Source organism: Belonocnema kinseyi, chromosome 3, assembly GCF_010883055.1.
Source record: "Belonocnema kinseyi isolate 2016_QV_RU_SX_M_011 chromosome 3, B_treatae_v1, whole genome shotgun sequence".
In the NCBI taxonomy this organism is placed as follows: Eukaryota; Metazoa; Arthropoda; class Insecta; order Hymenoptera; family Cynipidae; genus Belonocnema; species Belonocnema kinseyi.
The window spans coordinates 27,362,465-27,384,224 of record NC_046659.1 but is presented as its reverse complement, the minus strand read 5'-3'; the positions used below and the strand labels follow the sequence as shown (position 1 = coordinate 27,384,224).

The window sequence follows — 21,760 nt, the reverse complement described above, 5'->3', positions numbered from 1 at the left end:
ATTATATAATATATAATCTCAAAATTTTGTTGCTATTCAAATTTAAAAAAGTGTTTCGTTTTTTTTTTGAGATTTTTAGCTATATGTACAATGCGGAGACAGAAGGAATTTTTTTTATGAAACTTCAGAGGAATGTTTTTGACTTCCAAAAGAAAGTTTTTCATTACTATCGACTACTGTAGCACGCTTACGTTCTCTTTTTTGGGACAGCAGTGTTCCCATATATAAGAGAGCAACGTTGTAAAAAGTTGAACAGAATGATAGTTTACATTATTCTATTGTATTACATACTTTGAACTAATTGAGTTATTCCCAAATTATTGACTTTCGAGTAATATTCTAAGGGTTACTTTTAAGGTTAAATATATTTTTAAAATTATTATCTCTTAAAGTTGGTTTACCCAAATAAAATTTGCGCTACCTATGGAAAAAGAACCGATAGAAAGCGAGTCGGTTTGAATTGCGTATCTGTCATTTGCACATTCAAAGAATGAAAATGTAATCGGTTGGCCATATTTTTAATCGGTCACCTGATTGCGGTGCTTTAAATCTGCTATTCCACATTCGTCAAAATGCTAAGTGAATAGAGTTGAATGAGACTGACAAACCTGAAATAATTCCTGAGTGTTCTACGATTCATTAATATGAGTTCAACTGAGTGGAATATGCAGATTAAAATTTTAAAGAATTAATTGTTTCGAATGAGAAGTATGAAGTGATAAATTTGAATAGGACAATGCTGATTAATTAAAAATTAAAGAAATTAAAATTAAATAATATTGTAATATATTAGAATTGATGCAACATTTTATTTATAAATTCAATGATTATTTAGTTGTAATTCTCTTTTTACAATGGTTTCAATAGATTATCCTGTACAGGAATTATAAAATTTATACTGAATTAAGCTCCAGTGACATTCAATTTATTCAGTGCACATGCTAATGGCTTCAGGGAGTCCACGTTTTGATAACCTACAGATTGTAACATATTAATTTTTCAGTTTCAGTGATAATGAGTTTTTATAAACGTAAATTAAAAGAAAAAATTCAGCTTTTGATGTGTAAAATATATAAATGCGAATATGTGGAAAAAAGTTCAACAAAATAAAAAAAAAATGCCTGAAAATAAATAGTCTGTAAATAAAAGTAGACTACATGTATATCAGGATTTTCTTAAAAGTTGCCCATTGAACTATTGATTAATAAATAATTTAAAATATTTGAATTAAATTTGTTTTATTTGATTTAATAATTTTCCATCGGAACTATCGTTCCTATATCGGTTAATGCTGATTCATAATCGCTACTGAATGAGTTCGAGAAAAAAATTACGTGGCCGATTTAAAAAGTTGATATCTCATTCAAACCTCACTCTAAACTATGGGCGGCTATCTGTAATTCCAGTGACAGATACGCAATTCAGAAAACCTTAAAACCCATTCAAATGCAAGTGAATGGATTTTTGTTTCCTGGGTATGAAGTTGGAATTTTTTCACTTATAACGATGCAAAAAAAGGACATGGTGTAATATAATTCTAACTTTTAATTAAGTTCACTATTTTTAATTATTAATCACAGCAGCTTAGTGAGTAAATTTCAGGGGCAAATTTATTAAGAAACGAAGTTTATTACTTACTAAGCCTAAAAGTAGTAACGGTTTCAAATGTTCAAAAAGTGGACATGGCATAGTATAACTCTAGGGCGACGATGTACCAACTATGTTCACCTTCATGACAAACCCACCTAACCTATTGTGATCGTGACGTCGCACTAAAATACTCAACGAATTTCTCATTCACTAATGTCGTACGAAAACCCAGTTATTGTATTAATACTTTAGAAATATATTTTTAAAAACAATAGAGTATTTTCACATTTGCTATGAATGAAGATTTGAAACCTTGACTTTGGACGATTTTATTTTCCAAGCACAAGCGTTAAAGAAAATAGTGAAAAGTACTGATGTAACACATACAAAGTAAGTTCTAAATAAAAATTGCGGTCTGTAATGAAGCTCCACGAAAAGCACCCTGATATAATAGACTATAAATGATATTCTGTAAGAGCTAGAATCGATTTTTTTGTTAGTTTTAAAGATGTCATAACCTCAAAACTATTTATGCCAGACCTTTCTTCTCTTTAATTGTCCGAAGACGTACCTTATTTCTGACATAGCCCAAAATGCTTCTGTAATGTGCTAGGGTGGCCACATGTCAGGGAAATGTCAGGGGGAAAACGTTTGTCAGGGAAAATGAAGTAGCTGACAGGGAAAATAGAAATTCATATGTTTTTTATAATATTTTGGAAGCAGTTCCTAATATTAATATAAATATTTTTCCAATTTACGTGCTTTAAAAATAGAACTCGATTCTTACTTTATTATTTGTAGTTATTTATTTATTTGTAGTTTGGATACATATCCTTTACTTAATTAATCAGGTCACAAAATTCGGTGCCTTTACAATGGCCTATGCCTCTCTTTAGTAAAATCTACTCTAATTTTAAAAAATTACCCCCTGTAATGAAAAAAGTACTTAAAAAATGATCAGGCTAGATTTTTTGGCTATTTTTTTGTTTTCCAATATGACATGAAACACTTTTGTAAAATCAAGCCTTGTTTTAAACAGCAACCCTCTGTGCTGCAAAAACGTATTTAAAAAAAGAAACTATCTAGATGGAAAATACTTATAAAATATTTTCATGGCATTTTTAAAGCAAAACTAAGGAGCAAAATTATTCTTCACCCCTAATCGTTACAAAAACAACTCCCGTTTTTGTATCTGAATGCAGACCCTCAGACTGATGCCACAAATTGTATACATTAACTTTTAGGATTTTTGTGCTCTTAATTTTTGTGTTCTTTCTTTATTTTCCAATGGCATATCAATCGCTTTTGTAAAATTAACCCCTATATAAAAAAGCTACACCCTGCAATGAAAACACTTATTGAAAAAAGTCGATATCTACATAGATAGAACTGACTTATAAAATAGTAATATGATACTTTTAAGCATAATTATTTCTCACCCTTAATAATTACGAAAATAACCTCCGCAATGTATAAGCTAAAATTGCAACATCTTTTATCAAAATTATTTTCCAGTCTATGTGTGCATATTCAAAAAATATAATTGATCTTTTTCTATGCATCTTTTAATGACTTCAAAAGACTTCCAGCATAACAATTATTAACGATAAAACTCCGTTTTTATATAAAGAGCAATCCAGATTTCCAGAACGGTTAAAAAAATGTTGAGAGCAGACTTTCTAAAATAATTTTTTCAAATAGTTATTAAAACTACTTTTCAAGGTTAGTTGGAATAATTTTAAAATCCTAAAAATTACTCTTGTGACTAGGGATGCTGGGGATCTACATGTATGTTGTAAAATACATTTTGGCTTTTATCTGTGTTTTATCTTTTATCTATGAGAACCATTTGCCCAAATCACATTCGGAAAAAGATGCGTCCCGTTCTGTATATAATTTTCATATAATACCAATAAAATTAAGACTAACTCCATAATAAAGGCAGTTTTTTGGGGTTACTAAAACTTGATCACTTACAGCAATGAGTCGATAAAAAAAATCAAATGAACGAGCTACCTGGATAAGGTTGAACTTGTATGGTTTTCACTAATGCAGTTGTTCAGAAATGTACATAGTCTACCACTAATCAAATTGAGACGAATTTTACGAGAGTCAAGTTTTATGGGGATACTAAAATTTGATTCCTTACAACATTGAGTCGATAAAAAAAGCATGTGACCGATCTAACTGGATAAGGTCGAATTTAAATGGGTTTCACTAAGGTAGGTGTCCAAAAATGTACATATTCTACCACCAATCGAATTTAGACGAATTTCGCGACATTTTTTTGGGGATGCTAGAATTTCAAACCTCAGAGCATTGGGTCTGTCGAAAAATCAGGTGTCTGATCTACCTGGATAAGCTCGAAATTCGAGGAGTTTCGGTAGTAGCAGAGTCGAAAACATTCTCAAAGGTCTTCACATCAAACTTAGTCATATTTCACGTTCAGGTTGGTTTCCTGGGGTAGTGGGAACATAATTCCTTACCATGTTAACCCGCTGGAACAATCAAGAAACCGATCTAACTTAATAAAATCGAATTTTCACAAGTTCGAATCTTGAATATTTATTAGCAGAACACCAGGACCCTGTATTTCAAGGAGATAATAAATCGGTGACTTGATATTATTTGACAGTTATGTACAGAACAGGATGCATTTTTTTGTGAATGTGATTTGGGCGAAATGTGCTCATAGGTACTACACATATAAAAACCAAAATTTATTTTACAACATAAATGTAGATCACCAGCCTCCCTAGTTACACAATTGCTTTTTAGGGTTTTAAAATAATTTCAACTTATCTTAAAAAATAGTTTTAATCATTGTTTGAAAAAATTATTTAAAAAAAATTCTTCTCTCAAACATTTTTAATCGTTCCGAAAATTGAGATTGTTCGTTATATGAAAATGAATTTTTCTCGTTAAGAATTTGTTGTGCTGGAAGTTATTTAAAGGCATTAAAAGATGCATAGAAAATCGTAAATTATATTTTTTGAATATACACACATAGACTGGAAAATAATGTCGTAAAAAGATGTTGCAATTTTAGTTTATACATTACGGGGGTTATTTTTGTAAAGATTTGGGGTGAGAAATAATTATGTTTAAAAGTACCATTTTACTACTTTATGAGTAAGTTCCACTATATAGTTATCGACTTTTTTCAATAAATGTTTTCATTACAGGGTGTTGATTTTTTATATAAGTGTTAATTTTACAAAAGTGATTGATATGTCATTGGAAAATAAAGAAAGAGCACAAAAATCCCAATAGATAATGTATAAATTTTTTGGCACCTTTCTGCAGATTTGTATTCGGATACAAATACAGGGGTTGTTTTTGTAATGATTAGGGGTGAAGAATAATTTTTTTCCTCAATTATGCTTTAAAACAACTGTGTTAATATTTTATAAGTAAATTCCATCTAGATGGTTTTTTTCAATACTTTTTTGCAGCACAGGCGGTTGCTTTTTAAAATGAGGGCTTATTTCAAAAAAGTGTTTCATACCACATTGGAAAGCAGGCAAATAGCAAAAGAATCTAGCCGAGTCATTTTTAAATACTTTTATCATTACAGGGGGGAAATTTGTTTAAATAAGGGTTGAATTCACAAAAGCGATTCATAGCGCATTGTAAAGCAAAAAAATAGCAATCCATTATATGACATTTTGTTTATCGTCAGTGGCGCTGCTGAGTTATCTGACCTTAATTAATCCATACTGCCATGTAAAGCGCATTTTTCTGACTTGTTTCACTATTTTGCTTGGCACATTATTGAAACCTTATTCGTTTCTGTAATAATTTCCTGTCAGGGAAGTTAGTCTAAATGTCAGGGAAAAGTCAAGGAGTTGTCAGGGAAATTGGAAAATTCAATCTTGTAGCCACCCTGTGTGCGCATTGCCTAAGACGCCTAGGTAAACTTAAGTTTCTCGTCAGATTGAGATATTATTGGTAACAAGTACATAATTGTAACTAAGAAATTGTTCATACCCCCTAAAGTTTGCGTTGCACATAGAACATGTAGAATTACATTCCAATTAATTCTTTAAAAACTACAAACTTGAACATGAATGTAACTTCATATTAAAACAAACTTTATGCTCAAATTCCTGCATCAAAATACATGGGCCAAATATATAATTTATTCATAATGATGTTATTTAACAGGAAAATGGAAACACTTCACATAATGACATCTTGTGCTTCAATAAATTCTTTGTTAAGGTTGCTCTAAATGCATCTTACGATCTAAGGAAAGATTATTTCTTAAAGGTAATTTTGGTTTATTTCACCTTATGTATACTACTATTTGACCACCCTTAAGAAAGAAAAGAGCATTTTTTATCAAAAGAAGTTCATTTTTAAGAAGTTTCGTTCATTTTTGTTTTAGATACATGAGTTTGTATTTCCAAGAAGGTCTATATTAATACTTTGAAAAAGTATTAGCTGAATAAAATTATATAAATTAATTTAAGAATTTTTAATTGAATAAAATAATCGGTATATCTATGCATTTATCATTATATACTCAACTCTCGATGAAAGTCCGGTTACGGGGATGTTTTGCAGTCGCCTTCAACATACATTGAAGGAATCCAAACGTAAACAGTCAGGGCCGCGCGAACCATTTCTCTTGCATTTTGACGCACGCTAACAGCTGACGAAACCAACGCGCTGAGAGTACTGCACTCATGCTGTTTCTCACACATGGCTGAGCACCGCCTCTCTATCGGCTCCGTTGTCGTGGCATCACCAAAATGCTACGAATTAAATTCTAGGAACGGCGTAAACTGAGGGTACTTACATCTTGAGTTAAGTGTACTTATTTGATTTAGATACTTTCATTACATGTGAAATACGAGATCGTTTGTTAAACGTTATTCACTGATCAGCCATATCATCGTTGTAATTAAAAAAGAACTTTCTTATTAGATGAGTACCTATTCATAAAAATGATAGTCAGTGCTTTTCAGAAAAACAATTTTGAAGTCCTTGACAGAGCTTTGCCTAAAATGGAATGATCGAATTAAATTATTTATTTTTCCTTTCTTTTTCTTGTGTTTTCTTGAAGTTTTAATTTAAAAATTTTCTATAAAAATGTAAAATATGACAGTCGTGAATTCGGTCTGTGCAGATTGAGAAAAAATCAAACTTTACAGGTTTATATACCAAAGAAGATTTTAAAACGTCTTCAAAACAAAAAATATATATAGTTTTCAAGAATAAGAAAATTGTTTTTTTTCCGCGAATTAATACTTGACTGGGATGAAACCTCTCTTTTCATCGTACAAGTTATAAGCTAGTGGATAATCAAAGTGAGTTGAGAAGTGTGAAGCTATATTAAGCTACATTGTGCATTATCTCGATTGTATGTAAGTGTATAGTTATACTTCATCAAGTAGAAGTTAAGATACTGATTTGAAGACCAAAGATTATTATATTGTGTATAAATATTTAAACGTAAAGTATAATTCATATTGTACGTTCTCTTCCGCGGTATGCATTGTCATGGAAAATGTAGATAATTTTGATGATCATATTTTACCAGTAGAGTATTTGAACTGTCCTGTGGCATAAGGGTGTAAGTGCCAAATTTCGGAAATGCGTTTTATTTGCTTAAACTAATTGTTTTGACATATCTCTGTAGAAATTTCTTGTACACTCCGATTTAGAAGGGGGTCAAAATCCAGGTTTGGTTTTTTAAAAATAAATAAATTACACATTTTTGACCGTTCTTTGCACAGTTCAGTAGAGCTAAGTAATAGCTCGAAAAATTGGTTGTTTTTTTTTAAATTGAAAAATTAAAAAAATGATGCAGCTTTTTTTGTGTCGGATCCGGTGTTTTTTTTGGACGCGCCGTTATTTGACAAGATTTTTTTTCTTGCAGATGGTTGCATGTTTGTAAGCGCTGCTTTTGTGATTTGATAGAGCTAAGTAGCTCGCACGCAATTTCTTGTTTTTATTTGAATTAAAAAATAAACAAGTTCTGTAATTCTTTCGGAGTCAAAATCAGGGTTTTTTAAGGAAGCACCGTACTTTTGTCATAAAGTTTTTCTCGGAGGTGATTGCTTCTTTTAACATTAAAAAAAATTAAATGCATTAAAGTTGAACAGTTTTGTGTCTCCTTTAAAATTCCAATTTTGACACTAACGCACTTATGCCCCGGGACCCTGAATTTATTTTTCCAATTTTAATTGTTGATTCGCAGACTAAGATAGGTTCGACTGATTAATTCGTATCAGTAACTGTATCAAGGAAAAATCATTTTTGTGCGAGGTCGCACATCAAGTGTATCCTGCTCTTACTATTAATGAGTGATGTGAAGGAGATAGCTACTTATGCTGCAATATATATCTGTAGAGTTTTTATCGAATGTTTAATCAATAAGCGCATATTAAAGTATAAACATGAGTTTATTTTATTTACAATAAACAACCGTGTGAATAGTACAATGAGTTCAACATTATTTACTCTATCCAACAAAGTATGGTCTTCCTAAATTTGATAAAACAGTGTAAGACTTTAAATATGAAAAATACTGAAAATTTGTTCTAACTTTAAGTACACAAGAAAGCCAAATAGTCCAAAAGCGGGCAATGCTGCCGTATGCAATAATATGTCCAAGGATAAAAAGGTGTTATTCTTATGTATTTTGAGCAGCTGAATCCGAATATGCCCGGCTTTTTTCAAAAAATTGGTACGTTTTGTTTAAATCGCAATTGTTCAAAAAAATTATGAAAAATTGACTTTTTCGATCTGGACAATTTTTTTCTAGAAAATATGGCCCATTTTAAGACGAAAAGGTCTCTAGAAACTTTTTTGTAAAATGCATATTTTAAAAGATATAAATTTTTTAAGGTCCGAAATTCGACGTTTTTCACTAACTTTGAACGTTAGCAACATTTAACCTATTTAATATTTTTGAAAATTGAAAAAACGTACTCATTCTTTAAAATTTACTTTATAGCCTGATGTAATTCAACATTAGCGCAGACCCGGAGGAGATATGATTTTCGCGACTAACAGTCAGCACTTTTCCAACGTGCCTACCGCTCATGCGTACCCAGTTGCCATTGCGTTGCCTGCATATCAGATAAATCATGCATTTGTGTTAGGGCTGGAATAAAGTACTGTTCATTTTGTTACTGCCAAATTAAAAACAAAGTAGAAATAAACATAACACAAGTGGGGCAGAGGACAACAGCATGTGCACGGAGACATACATTCAACTCTATATCGGATAAAAAGTTTTAATGTATATAAAAAAATTTGACATTTTTTAAAATTATTTCTCAAGAAATTTATTATTTGTAATATTTACAATTTTATTGTAGATGTTATTAGATTAACAAAGTATTTTGAGAAATATTTTCAAAATCGTTATAGCTCCAGCAATGAGTTATTTCAATTGATAGTTTATTCAATAGCGTACGCAAGGAACTTATCGATCAATAAAAAGAGATTGTTAATATCAATAATAATTTATTTTTAAACTGATATTTATTTCTAATTCAAACCTATTCCCGAAATATCGACTGCGCGCGGCCGAGCACCTGTGACTACGACGCGCGCGGCGCGCAAGAGCGGTAGGCACGTCGGAAAAGTGCTGACTGTTAGTCGTGAAAATCATATCTCCGCCGGGTCTGCGCTAATGTTGAATTACATCAGGCTATAAAATAAATTTTAAAGAATGAGTACGTTTTTTCAATTTTCAAAAATATTAAATAGGTTAAATGTTGCTAACGTTCAGAGTTAGTGAAAAACGTCGAATTTCGGACCTTACAAAATATATATTTTTTAAAAGATGCATTTTACGAAAAAGTTGCTAGAGACCTTTTCGTCTTAAAATGGGCCATATTCTCTAGAAAAAAATTGTCCAGATCGAAAAAGTCATATTTTCATAATTTGTTTAAACAATTGCGATTTAATCAAAACGTACCACTTTTTAGAAAAAAGCCGGGTATATTCGGATTCAGCGGTTCAAAATACATAAGAATAACACCTTTTTATCCTTGGCTATATTATTGCATACGGCAGCATTGCCCGCTCCCGGACTACTATAGCTATGGTACGTTTTTTGTGAATAAATAAGCGACCGCACTATCTCCAGTCCTAATGAAGATAATGAAGTGATTTAAATTGAAAGTAGTTAGTTGAAATATCCGTAATAATTTACAATTTGAAAGAAGTATGTGCTTCTTGTTGTCTTCGTACAAATTGCGATATTTGAAATAATTTTTTTTATATATGAAAGCAATTGCGAGAGCCCAGCGTGGTGCCGGTTTTTTTTCAGGGGATCGTCCTCGGTTTTCCTTACCACAGGGTAAGGGTTTCAAGGACAGAGTGAGGCCCGGAGGCACAAGTTAGGTAGGTCGGGCTGATGAAAACCGAGGACAATCCCCTGAAAAAATGGCACCACGTTGGGCTCTTGCACTTGTTTTCCTATATAAAAAACTGATTTCAAATATCGCAATTTGTACGAAGACAACAAGAACCATATACTTCCTTCAAATTGTAAATTATTACAGGTAGTTCAACTAATTACCTCCAATTTAAGTCACTTCATTATCTTCATTAGGACTGAAGATAGTGCGGTCGTATATTTATTCACAAAAAACAAACAATTATTTATATTTTGCAAATTTTTTGACGGCAATCTGTTGGGAAATGTTGAATGTACCACCATGCACTTTTTCAGATTTTTCCTATTATTTTTTCAATAAAAAACTATGCTTCAAAGTTCACTGTTTTTAAAAGCTATCAAATTTCCTTACTTTTCATCAAATTTTCAGATCTGTAAGCCACAAATAATTTTTTGGAATATTAATTTTCGGCTCATTAACGTACAACATTTACACCTTTAAAATGGTACCTCTTTCATTAACCTATTTTCAAGCTATCAAATTTCCTTACTTTTGATCAGATTTTCAGATCTGTAAGCTACAAATAATTTTTTGGAATATTAATTTTCGGCTCATTAACGTACAACATTTACACCTTTAAAATGATACCTCTTTCATTAACCTACTATTTTTTTTTATTCACGTACTTATTCAACGTCAAAGCCAGAGGACTCGAATTTTCTCGCCGATAGTAAATATAAGAACAGTTTCGGGGGTTGCTTCGCAGTGGCCTTGTGATTGAATCAGTTCATGGAAACGTAAACATTCAGGGCCGTGTGAACCATTTTTGTTGGTTTGTTCTCCGTAATAAAAAATATATTAAACATTTTTCCATTTTATTGGCTAATACATATCATAATTTAAATTTGAAGAAAAACTTCAATGGCTTCAATGCGTATCATTTTAAGATAAAACTCCAAGTTTGATCTCGAACATCAAATTATTTTCAAGTGCTTCACTCAAAATTTAGAAAAGCTGAATTAAAATTAAAGACAAATTTGTTTACAAAGGACTTATTTCTTTAAATACAATTAAAAAACCCGAATTTTCAAGAAAAAGTTAAATTGTCTACCTAACAAATTCCTTTACAAAGAAATGAATTTTTACAGGGTAGTTCCAAAAAACATATATTAGCTGCGAAATATTTAGTGAAAATTCGAGCCAAAAAGACGAATGATCTACAAGACAGTTAATTTTCAACCCGAAAATATGCATTCACATAAAAGAAGTTATTTCAATCATTTTCTATAAAATATTTAAACATTGAAACAGTTTAATTTAGTATAAACTCTTAAATGTTTCTGCGAAAATAGCGGCATTTTCAATTAAAAAAAAAAAAACGATTTTTGCATTTTCAGTCAAAAAGTTAATTTGCAACTAAAAGAGTTATTTTTATCTGAATAGTTAAATTTGCTACAAAAGTGCTCATTTTAAACAAATATTGGAATTTTATAAAATATAAAATTTCTTTCGAAAGAGATGAGCTTTAGAACGAAAACAGGAATTTTCAACACAATAATGAAATAGTCTAACAGTCATTCCATAGTAATTTAAAATGCTTTTTTCAAACATTGGTTGAAGACTTGTATACACTTTATTTTGCGAAAAAATTTCCTTAACGTACAGTCTTTAATACCATGCTTCTGTAAAATGTTTTGTCTTGACGTGCCTGCTTTCAGATTTTCTAGAACCTCACACTTGTTTCAACGTTAAACGCTGCCTCCTCCTTGCCATCGACATTTAAAAAAATCTAACACTAATGAAATCGAGACAGCTCGCTGAACACAGAAAACGAACTGACGCAAATTCCAACAGCTAATACAATTACATATCCACTGCGGGTATTGTCCACATTTATCGCTCCGCTACTGATTCCGGCGATTTGTTGACACAGCCTGTGCGCTGATAAATTGCATGGTCCAGCAGTTCTTGGAAGGATTAAATCAATCAACCCTGTATAGGGGTTCTTGGGTAGTTACACTATCGTCAAAAATTGTTGGTGCGATCAGCGCGAGTACTATTAAAAATCACTGCTGACTATGAAACGTGTTTACTCGTTCAAAAAACTCAACGCAGGCATGCTTGGAAATTTTAACCCGTGAATATTTTTTAAGTTTTATTGGCTTTAATTAAAGACAAGACTTTAAAAAATATGTGGTATGAATTTTAGGTTTTTGCTACAACTTTCCTAGACCATGTCACAAGTTGAATTCGGGGTGAAAAGTTCGAGAAATGCTTACACCGTTTTCTTTAAACTTCTCACGTGGTCTATTATCTCCGAAATGTTAAAAATATCTATATTATAAGTCATTCGGTGTGGAATTTAATAAGATTTTCAGCGGTGTAAAAAAAAGTTTCTTACTCCTTTTTGAAACCAGTAATCACGTTTTAAAATAAGCAGTGCTTTTTAATGGTATTCGCGCAGATCGTACCGACAATTTCCGTCGATACTGTGGCTGCGTATTCAAAAAATGTATAGAAATGTTAAAGACTTTACAAGCTTCAATGAGTCGATAATATGGATAGTCTCGAAGAATTTATTACTATAATATTATACAGCAGATAACAATATTAGTTACATATTAATAACTATGCATACTATTTCTTATTTATAATTTTGTTCAAGGATCAATTTGTTTAAAGATTTTCCACCCAATTTAACGGACTAGTAGTTCTTCCCAAACAACCCTCAACATGCATTGAAATCGCTGGCTCCCTTTGTATTTTATTCATTATTTTTGTTAAACTAGTTAATTCTTAAAGATGTGTTTAAGGTGACGCAACTATCACTGGCCAGCAGTCAGCCGTCTTCTTGAATTCAATTAGAATTTTCTGTCGCGTATTTGACAACTCAACCTTCACGTACTGTTGTGAAATTATAAACACGCTTTATTTGCGTATAATTTTCTTTGAATGAAAAACAAATGATTGCTTACAACGTAACCCTAATATCGAAACGCGTTCTTGGGCGCAATAAAGTGAACAGTTTCACTATAATTTTTTAAGTTTAATTAAAATTCGACTAAAGAAGCTCAAAAAGTTTTCATACAAAAATATATTCACTCGTGTTTTGCTTTTAAATCGATTGTGAATTATGGTGAAGATCGCACAAAAATAAATGTTTAAAATGTTTAGAATCAATGTCAATAGAAGACTACCAAGGAAAGCAGAAGTTAACTAAGGCATTTAACAAAGCCTTCTAATTAACTTAATTGAATATGATGAAAGATAGAACCGATGATTTGAGAACAATAATAATTTGCATTAACAAACAATTGCACTTCGATATATAAATATGATATGAACTGAAATTTTTTTCTAAAGAAGTTTAGTTTCTGTCCCTTCTAGAAATAATCGATTGGATACGATTTATAAAGATTAACACTGATTAAAAGTTGAATCGGTTAAAATTATTTCTAATTGTGCCAATTGTTCCCAATTGTATTGAATTGAGTAAATCCACTTGCCTGCAATGCGCCCTCCGCAGTTTTAGTTTGTAAAACACAAGACGCGCACTTGTTTAATGGTTATAAATGAAATTTTTAATAATGTAACAAAAATTTAAAGTAAAAAAATACAATGTTTGTTCAGGCGGTATACCAAATAATAAGTCGAAAGTATGTGGGTTAACAACATGTAAAAATTACGCCGTTTAACCATGCGAAAGTCATATAGTGTGATTATCAAGTAAGCAGTAGTAGTTGGATTCAGCGGGTATGTTGTTGTTGAACGTTTATTTACTTGATTTTAAATTTATATTATTGACATTTTTTGTTTGAAAGAGTAAAAACCGCTAATAAATAATTATAGCAATGTCAAAATGCTGTAGTGACAACTTAACCTCTACCTCAGAATAATATAGGTGCCCAATTGAAAATGATTGGAATCATTATAAAACGTAGGATGACGCCAATATTTTGAAACTCGGACTAAATAAATTGTAGGTAACGCATTAAATTTGTTTAATTTTTAGTAGAAAAACTTATCCAATTCTTTAAGTTTCTTACAATATAACAATTTTGAATTTTCAAATATTCGATTTTGAATATTTCAAATAATTTGTGTTGCATATGCCTAATTTTAAAATATTTGAATTTTAAAGGTTTGAAATTTTTAATTGTATAGTATTAGATTGTTCAGAAGGCTTTATGTAATTAAAAAGTTTCAAAATTTAACAATAATTTACAGGAATGAACTTGTAGTTTTACTATACAAAAACTATTAGATTTAACTATTTTTAAATTTAAACATTAAAATGTATGGTAATACAGGTGAAATAGTTCAAAATTAAATTGAATACTTATTGAATCCGTAAAGACATCGTCAGATCATGCGACGTCTTTACAATAACATTAAGACACATTAAGGTCATGGACATAGGATGACGTAAAGATGTAACGATGTCGTAAATACGTCGCCGAATTTTGTGCCCACTGGGTTTATGCGGATTCATCACAACAACTGGTTTTCCTTCCCCAATCAAAGGCATTTTTTTATAATCTTTCCCTTTTGAAACATTGTGAATAATGCCCACATATTTCTATAATCATGGTAAATTTTTTAATTCTAGTCTAAAAAAAATTTGTTTTTGCTCTCTATATTCAGTTGTCTATCTCATAATTGCATAAACAGTATTGACGTTTTTCGACAGTCTGGCATATTACAGAATAAGAGTTTAATTTTCAAATTTTTTAAAACTTTGAGTTCGAAAGGCTAAAATTAAGAAATTATTACGTTTAAAATTAAGCAGTTTAGAAGCCTGACTTTCAAAGTGCTATTTTTGAACTCTGAAGTTTTACTTGTTTAAATCAAATCGAAACAAGATTAAAAACCTACATTTTTCATACCTAAATTTTTCATGGCATACTTTTTAATCAAACGAAGTTGAAGGCTTCTGAATCAATAGTGTACAATTTTGAATTCTTTATTTAGAAAAAGTATTTAGAAGGCCTGTCATTTTTACATACATTACTGATCGTTTGAACTCTAAATCGCCGATTTAAATGTTTTAATTATATATTTAAAATACTCAGTGTTCATAAAACTTCCAATTTGAATTATTTAATTTATAATTTAGTCTTAAGTACGTTATATAAACAAGGTTTAGTTTTTCAAAATTTCAACTTTGAGTTTTATTCACTGGTGTAAATTTTTTCAAACTAGGAAATGATTTCAAATTTTTTTACGATTTTAGTGGCTACTTTGCGAATTCTAAAAAAGGTAGTATTACGTTAATTATTAGCGGTAGAAGTGAAGTGATACTCTAAGTCTCAGGATTACCGAATATAACATAAAAAAATGTTTGATCTCTAATATTGCTTTCTAATTGTTTAACTCCATTCAATTAATAACAGCCAGGCATTTTTTTAAATAATAAAATAATACTTCAATCGATTTTCTGAGTTTTTACGTTTTTTTAAATATTCGTAATGTATACTGAAAGTGCTGTGTGAAAGTGTTGTCAATCATGTTGGCACAATTAGGAAATACGATTCGGAACGATTGCGGTAATAGTTCTATTGTTTCTTATTGATCTTAATTGTTTATTTTTGGAAGGGATACTTCGCTTGAAAAAAATACTGAATTTAACGTGACCCAGATCTAAGTTTAAACAGTTTATTAGAGACTTTTACTATGAACATGTTTTCATAAGTTTCGTTACACATGATTTATCAACTCTCTTTGAAAAAATTTTCTCATTGCATTTAGTATTATCACTAGTTAGCTACTTACAAACTTTTCAACAATATTGTGCAGCATCCATACGTTGTCATTAGTTTCTCCATATTGTGTCAAAATTAATGGTTAAATTTATTTAAAAGAATACATTGATTTATGTTATAATTTAATTAAATAGCCCTCACTCTTGACTAAATGGAAGCCTATAAAGGATTCTAATGTGCTTTCAAATGGTAAAATATCTCAGTCATCCCAATCATCTTCCTCGCTGGAATCTGTGAACGAGTCCTCTGTATCACTGTGTATCATCGCTCGCGATCTTTCTTCTAAAGCTCTCGAAAGCGCACCAATCAGACCATCTTGAGGTATAGGTGCCGATACCCGTTTCTGTTCGTTTGAAACGGGCTTCAATTCAACTCCTTGACGTATTTGAGAAAGAAGATCATTCCTCGTGTCTGCCGATGGCTTTGGTTTCACCTCATCCTTCTTGACTTTCTGTAAACAAAAACCATATTCTATTTAGATCTTTCATCATTGCACCAGATATTCTGCCACCAAGATGTTAAAGTGAATTTTTCACGAAAATAGGGGAATAAATAATGATAAGTATTTTAAAGTTTTTTCTGCTCCTTACTAGATGTTTCATTCAGTCTATATATATTTTTTATACATTTAGTAATTTTTTAGCTTTCAAATTTGCCAAATTGTGTGTTATAAAAATTAATATGTATTATGTTCAATTCAGGAGCGTTCACATATGCTTTCACTCTTTTCACATGCTTATAAATGCATGTTACGCTTTAAAAAAGTACATCCGTCTTCCCTTGAAGCGTGAAATCATAATCGTGTTAACGCTTTCACTATCATTTTTGGTTTTCAAAATACAGTACCGGTTAAAAGTATGGGAACCAGGATACATTGTTTTATAGATTTTACAAAACAACCTGTATGATTCTAAAACTTTGTTTGATTTACAGAAGTTCTTCTAATTGTAACAGTGATCATGGACATGTCTTAAAGCGGAGACACCACAAATAACTACTATATCCGAAAAAGGTGATATAATAATATTAGGGTCGCGATTCGGCAGACGATTTCAAATTTCCAGTCATTTCCCGGTTCAACTGGAATAGTTAAATTTTAAATTAAAGAGATGGATTTTCAACTTAAATTATGAATATTCAACTGGAATACTTGAATTGCAAAAGAAGAAAAGTTTGTGAACAATGAGAATAAATTTCAAAGAAAAGAATCATTTTCTACAAAAAAATTCGATTTTCTACCAATAAAAAGAAGTTTTGTTTGAACAAAATACGTGATTTTTCAACGAAATAAATGACTTCTCAATTTAAAGAGCCGAATTTACAGACAAATTATTAAATTCTGAACTAGAAAAAGGTCATTTTCCAACTCAAAGTGAACTGGTATAATTTTTAGTTGAAAAAACTAACTTATAGACAATTTGATCAATTTTCAACTAAAATGATGAATCTTCAACTGGAATATTTGAATTTTTTAACCATCAAAAAGATGGATTTTAAACCAATAAGATTATTTTTCTGCAAAAAAAAAAACAAATCTTTCACAAATTACATGAATTTAATAAAAAATAGTTTGATTTTTAAATAAAAAATATAAATTTTCAACCAAATAGTTGAATTTTCATCCAAAAAATATAACATTTCAACGAAAAACAGAATAGTTAAATTTTCAGTAAAAAATTCCTTTTCATCAAAGGAAAAAATAAAGTTTTTAATTAAATAGCTCATTTTTTAACCAAAGAAATGAATTTATAATAAAAATTATGAATCTTAAATTAAAAGAATTAATTTTCACCAATAAAGTTTATATTTCACCCAAGTAAATTTATTACTAACCTGAAGGTGAATTTTCAACTAAAATTATTATTCATATCTTACTGTAATACTTAAATTATTAACCAAAAAGAAGAATTTTAAAACAAGGAGATTAACTTTCTTAGAATAAAAATAATTTCCTACCAAAACTAGAAACTAGGTTCCGGAAGCTGGAATTATGACATTGTCATATCGATGTGGGCACTATGTCATAATGTAGAGCTTATTTAGTGCTAATTTATGCTGCAGAAAAAAATGTTGTGCCCGGTCATTTTGGTCAAAAACATGTAGTAATGCTAGCTTCAGCTGAAGCTACAATTCCGGTATGCGAAACTCGGAAACTATTAGTGGTATCAAATTCTCCGTTGCACAGGAATTTAGTGCTAATTAAGTGCTCTGGATTTGTGCTATGCAAAAAATCCGGTCATTTTTCTTACCAAAAACGTGTAGTAATGCTGGCTTCAGGTGACTGGTATGCGAAACTCGAAAAATATTAGTGTTATCAAATTCTCCTTTGTACATGAATTTAGTGCTAATTAAATGATCTAGATTTGTGCTATGCAAAAATCCGGACACTTTTTTTTTTACCAAAAACGTGTAGTAATGCTGGCTTCAGGTGAGTCTGTTATGCGAAACTCGGAAACTATTAGTGGTATCAAATTCTCCTTTGCACAGGAATTTAGTGCTAATTAAGTGCTCTGGATTTGTGCTATGCAAAAAATTCGGGCATTTTTTTTTTACCAAAAACGTGTAGTAATGCTAGCTTCAGGTGACTGGTATGCGAAACTCGAAAAATATTAGTGGTATCAAATTCTCCTTTGCACATGAATTTAGTGCTAATTAAATGATCTGGATTTGTGCTCTGCAAAAAATTCGGACACTTTTTTTTACCAAAAACGTGTAGTAATGCTGGCTTCAGGTGACTCTGGTATGCGAAACTTGGAAACTATTAGTGGTATAAAATTCTCCTCTACACAGGAATTCAGTGATAATTAAGTGCTATAGATTTGTGCTACGCAAAAAATCCGGGCACTTATATTTTTACCAAAAATGTGGTAATGCTGGCTTCAGGTTACGCGGGTATGCGAAACTTGGAAACTATTAGTGGTACCAAATTCTTCTTTGCGCAGGAATTTAGTGCTAATTAAGTGCTCTGGATTTGTGCTATGCAAAAAATCCGGGCACTTTTTTTTATTTCTTGCATAGCACAAATGCAGAGCACTTAATTAGCACTAAATTCCTGTGTAAAGGAGAATTTGATACCACTAATAGTTTCCGAGTTTCGCACACCGGAGTTGTGGCTTCAGCTGAAGTTAGCATTACTACATGTTTTTGACCAAAATTACCGGGCACAAAATTTTTTTGTGCAGAATACATTAGCACTAAATAAGCATTAAAATTTTTAAGAATTTTAAGGTTCCAACCAAAAATAGAATAGTTGAATGTTCTTTTAAAAAAGACCTCGCACTAAATGTATGGGAAAATGGCTTTCGGTGGATTTAGCTGAAACTTTGTAATTTTTAAGGTTATAAGTGCCGGATGAAATATCCGTAAAAAGAATTTAAAAAATGGACAGTTTTAGCGCTATGCGGCGCTAAGCTCTCAAGATCAGTGAATAAAACGAATTACAATAGATTTAGTTACAAAAGCGATGTCAACATAGAAATCACGGTTCAGATAGTGGTCTGTCATATTTTCGCCTACACCGTTGACTCGTATAGCGCGCTTCTCAAAACGATCAAATGCTCATCACCCAAGATTTTAACTTGACTAAATGATCACTTCTTTAAAGGCAGAAATGGTATCCAAAGTAACATTAATATTCAGTGCGCACATTCCGACAATAACAGTGTACCTTTCGCAAGAGGACCGAACGCTAAGCACCCATCACCAGAGAATAGAACCAATCCCAGTAGCTTTTGCGAAATATTAAACTATTTCTAGCTCTTGATTCGGGTTCGCTTGTTCACCTCTATTAGCAGCGTCTAGAATCCTTTGTAGCAAGGAAGTTTGAGGATACTTTACGTGTTGCTGGTGACGTGCATAACCCAGGAACCATAAAACGCTTGCAATATGTGCGCAAGTGCCAAGAGTTCTGGCCTCTGACTTACATGTGCAGTAAAAACCGAGAAGCGTTTCGTTATTGTCTGGTTCTATGTCATCGACCTCATTGAACGCTACCCACAGCTGGTACCTTGTCGCATTTCGGAAACGAGAAAATACTCGTACTCTGATCAAACCAGGTTCATTAAGTCGCGTATCTAGTTGAAACTCCTTATCTTCTTTTCGTTGCAGCTTGTCTTGAACGTAAGATGGGGCAAGTTCTACTTGATACACGCCAATTGTTATGTCGCGTATTTCTTTCAATGTAAGGCGAGGAAATTGTGGTACTTGATGTTCACGCAGGCGATTCCAATTTGCATTTCCGTAGCGCATATTGTCCACTGCTACGCGCGCTCGCACAATATTTGGCTCACGAGCTCTCGCTATATATTCTCTTGCAAGCTCTGTTGTAGCGCCTTGCATCTCGATAACAGGATGGTATCGATTAATTATGGCACCAGAAATACGAAAGAAGTCCCTTACATTGTGTACATGAGCCATCGGAATGGTTTTCTCGAAGAACTTGAAAACGGACTTCATGTGGCCATTTCTGGATTCAACTATCCATCTAGATTTCGTTATTAGCCGAGCTTCGTTTGCTTCTTCCGTTACCAATTGACTCTGTCCTTGTTGGAGAAATGGTGGTATCTTGGACACAATTCCTAAGCGTTCTAAAAGTGGTTGGGCATCTCTATATCCACGGTCCTCTATAAAAATATCACCAATGTCGAAAAATTCTCTCATACCTTCTGCATCTCTTTCAAATTCGTTAATGAGCATTTGTGCGTCATTGTTTCGCGAGTCAGAAAAATATGGTCTTTGTATTTCAAGTATGTATTCGTCTGGAGCAACAATGAGAGCAGGTTTTACGAAGTGACGTCCTTTATGTTTGCAGAATGACTGTCGAAGTACGCGAAAGTTAATGCTCTTCTGCATGTAAGCATAAGTTCCATCGAAGATAGCCATAGCTCTGGGAATTTTTGGTTGTGGATTATAAAGTTCATTGGCGAATGATGTCACGTGTCTTTCAATGAATTCCTCTCTGCTTATCGCATTAAATCCAATGTTACCAGGCACACATCGCTGCATTAAAGACTCTCTTACAGTAGAAATGGCCATGCTTGTAGCTTTTTGGCTCGAATAATGAAAAATCACTTTCAGAAATTCATTAGAAAGACCTTGACGCATTTTGCAAAGGAAACTCAGCAGATCTTCTTTCCTCTCGTATCTGGCACCATGTTCATCTAACTGCGGAATAGGATTACAAAATTCATACAATTCTCTAAATTTTTCCTTTGTTACAGAAGCAATAGCTTCAAACTCTTCATCAGTGAAACTATCCTCATTATTAAACGCCGCGGCCGCATGAACATTTGCTTTTTTACGAAGTTGCTGCAAAAACAGAAGTAACTGCTGTCCCGGAATCCTATACGGTCTATTAATCGCTTGTAGTCCAGGAAGCAAGGAGCCTAAGATGAAACCATGTTCATCCAAATGATTTAAGCATGCTCTTGTTTCTTCTGGAATGAAAATGTCAATTGTCAATTGAAATTGAAAGCCTTGGAGTATTAACATCAGCATTACCGAACATGTACGTTTGCCTGCTTGATTGTGTAAGAACATTCAGTCTTAAGCAGCCTGGGTCACGTTGGAGCTCCTCCATCTCATTACGAATCGATTGATTACAATTGAATTGTGGTCTTCGAATTTGAAGGCGTCTAAAAATTGCAATGTTTTGCCTATCAGGATTATTATTTCCATCAATTCGAGCCATTTGTCCTGGTTGATAGACTCTATCGCACACATAGCAATTAACTCGAACTATGAATGCCATTTTTTAAACCATAAGAGACACAAGCTCTTATGGTCTTGAAAGGCAGAGGAATGTATTAATAAAATGAAAGAAAAATTCAAGAACAACAAAATAAAATAAATAAACACAAGAAACTAAACACAAAAAGGGAATAAGAAATACAACACAATTAATATAGAAGGGAACAGATAGGAATTTTTTTTCCTAAGCTTACCAATAAAATTACTAAAAATTAATATCCGCTCTCGAGACCTTTCACAAAAGAAATGACAAGCATACCATCGTCAATAGAAATAATAAGTGAATACTGTTTAATA

The 21,760-nt window shown here is 31.9% G+C and overlaps 2 protein-coding genes across 8 annotated transcripts in view; one reads left to right on the top strand and one right to left on the bottom strand.

Annotated features, from left to right (window-relative positions):
* Positions 1–8,037, top strand: part of LOC117168890 (zinc finger protein 69 homolog) — a 26,793-nt gene extending 18,756 nt beyond the window's left edge. Inside the window, exons 4-5 of one of the 5 annotated variants that reach the window (XR_004466579.1) lie at positions 5,758–5,862; positions 6,160–8,037. The gene's annotated coding sequence lies outside the window, so the exon portion shown is untranslated. The other 4 variants (XR_004466576.1, XR_004466580.1, XR_004466578.1 and 1 more) reach the window with 4 other exon arrangements.
* Positions 8,038–15,576: 7,539 nt separating this feature from the next.
* The window catches only part of LOC117169057 (neural Wiskott-Aldrich syndrome protein-like), a 126,495-nt gene continuing 120,311 nt past the window's right edge, over positions 15,577–21,760 (bottom strand). For 2 of the 3 annotated variants that reach the window (XM_033355156.1, XM_033355157.1), the window contains exon 6: positions 15,577–16,166. In XM_033355156.1, coding sequence (XP_033211047.1) covers positions 15,915–16,166 — 252 coding nt within the window. In that variant the 3' untranslated portion in view covers positions 15,577–15,914. The remainder of the gene's footprint in view (positions 16,167–21,760) is intronic. The other variant, XM_033355158.1, reaches the window with a different exon arrangement.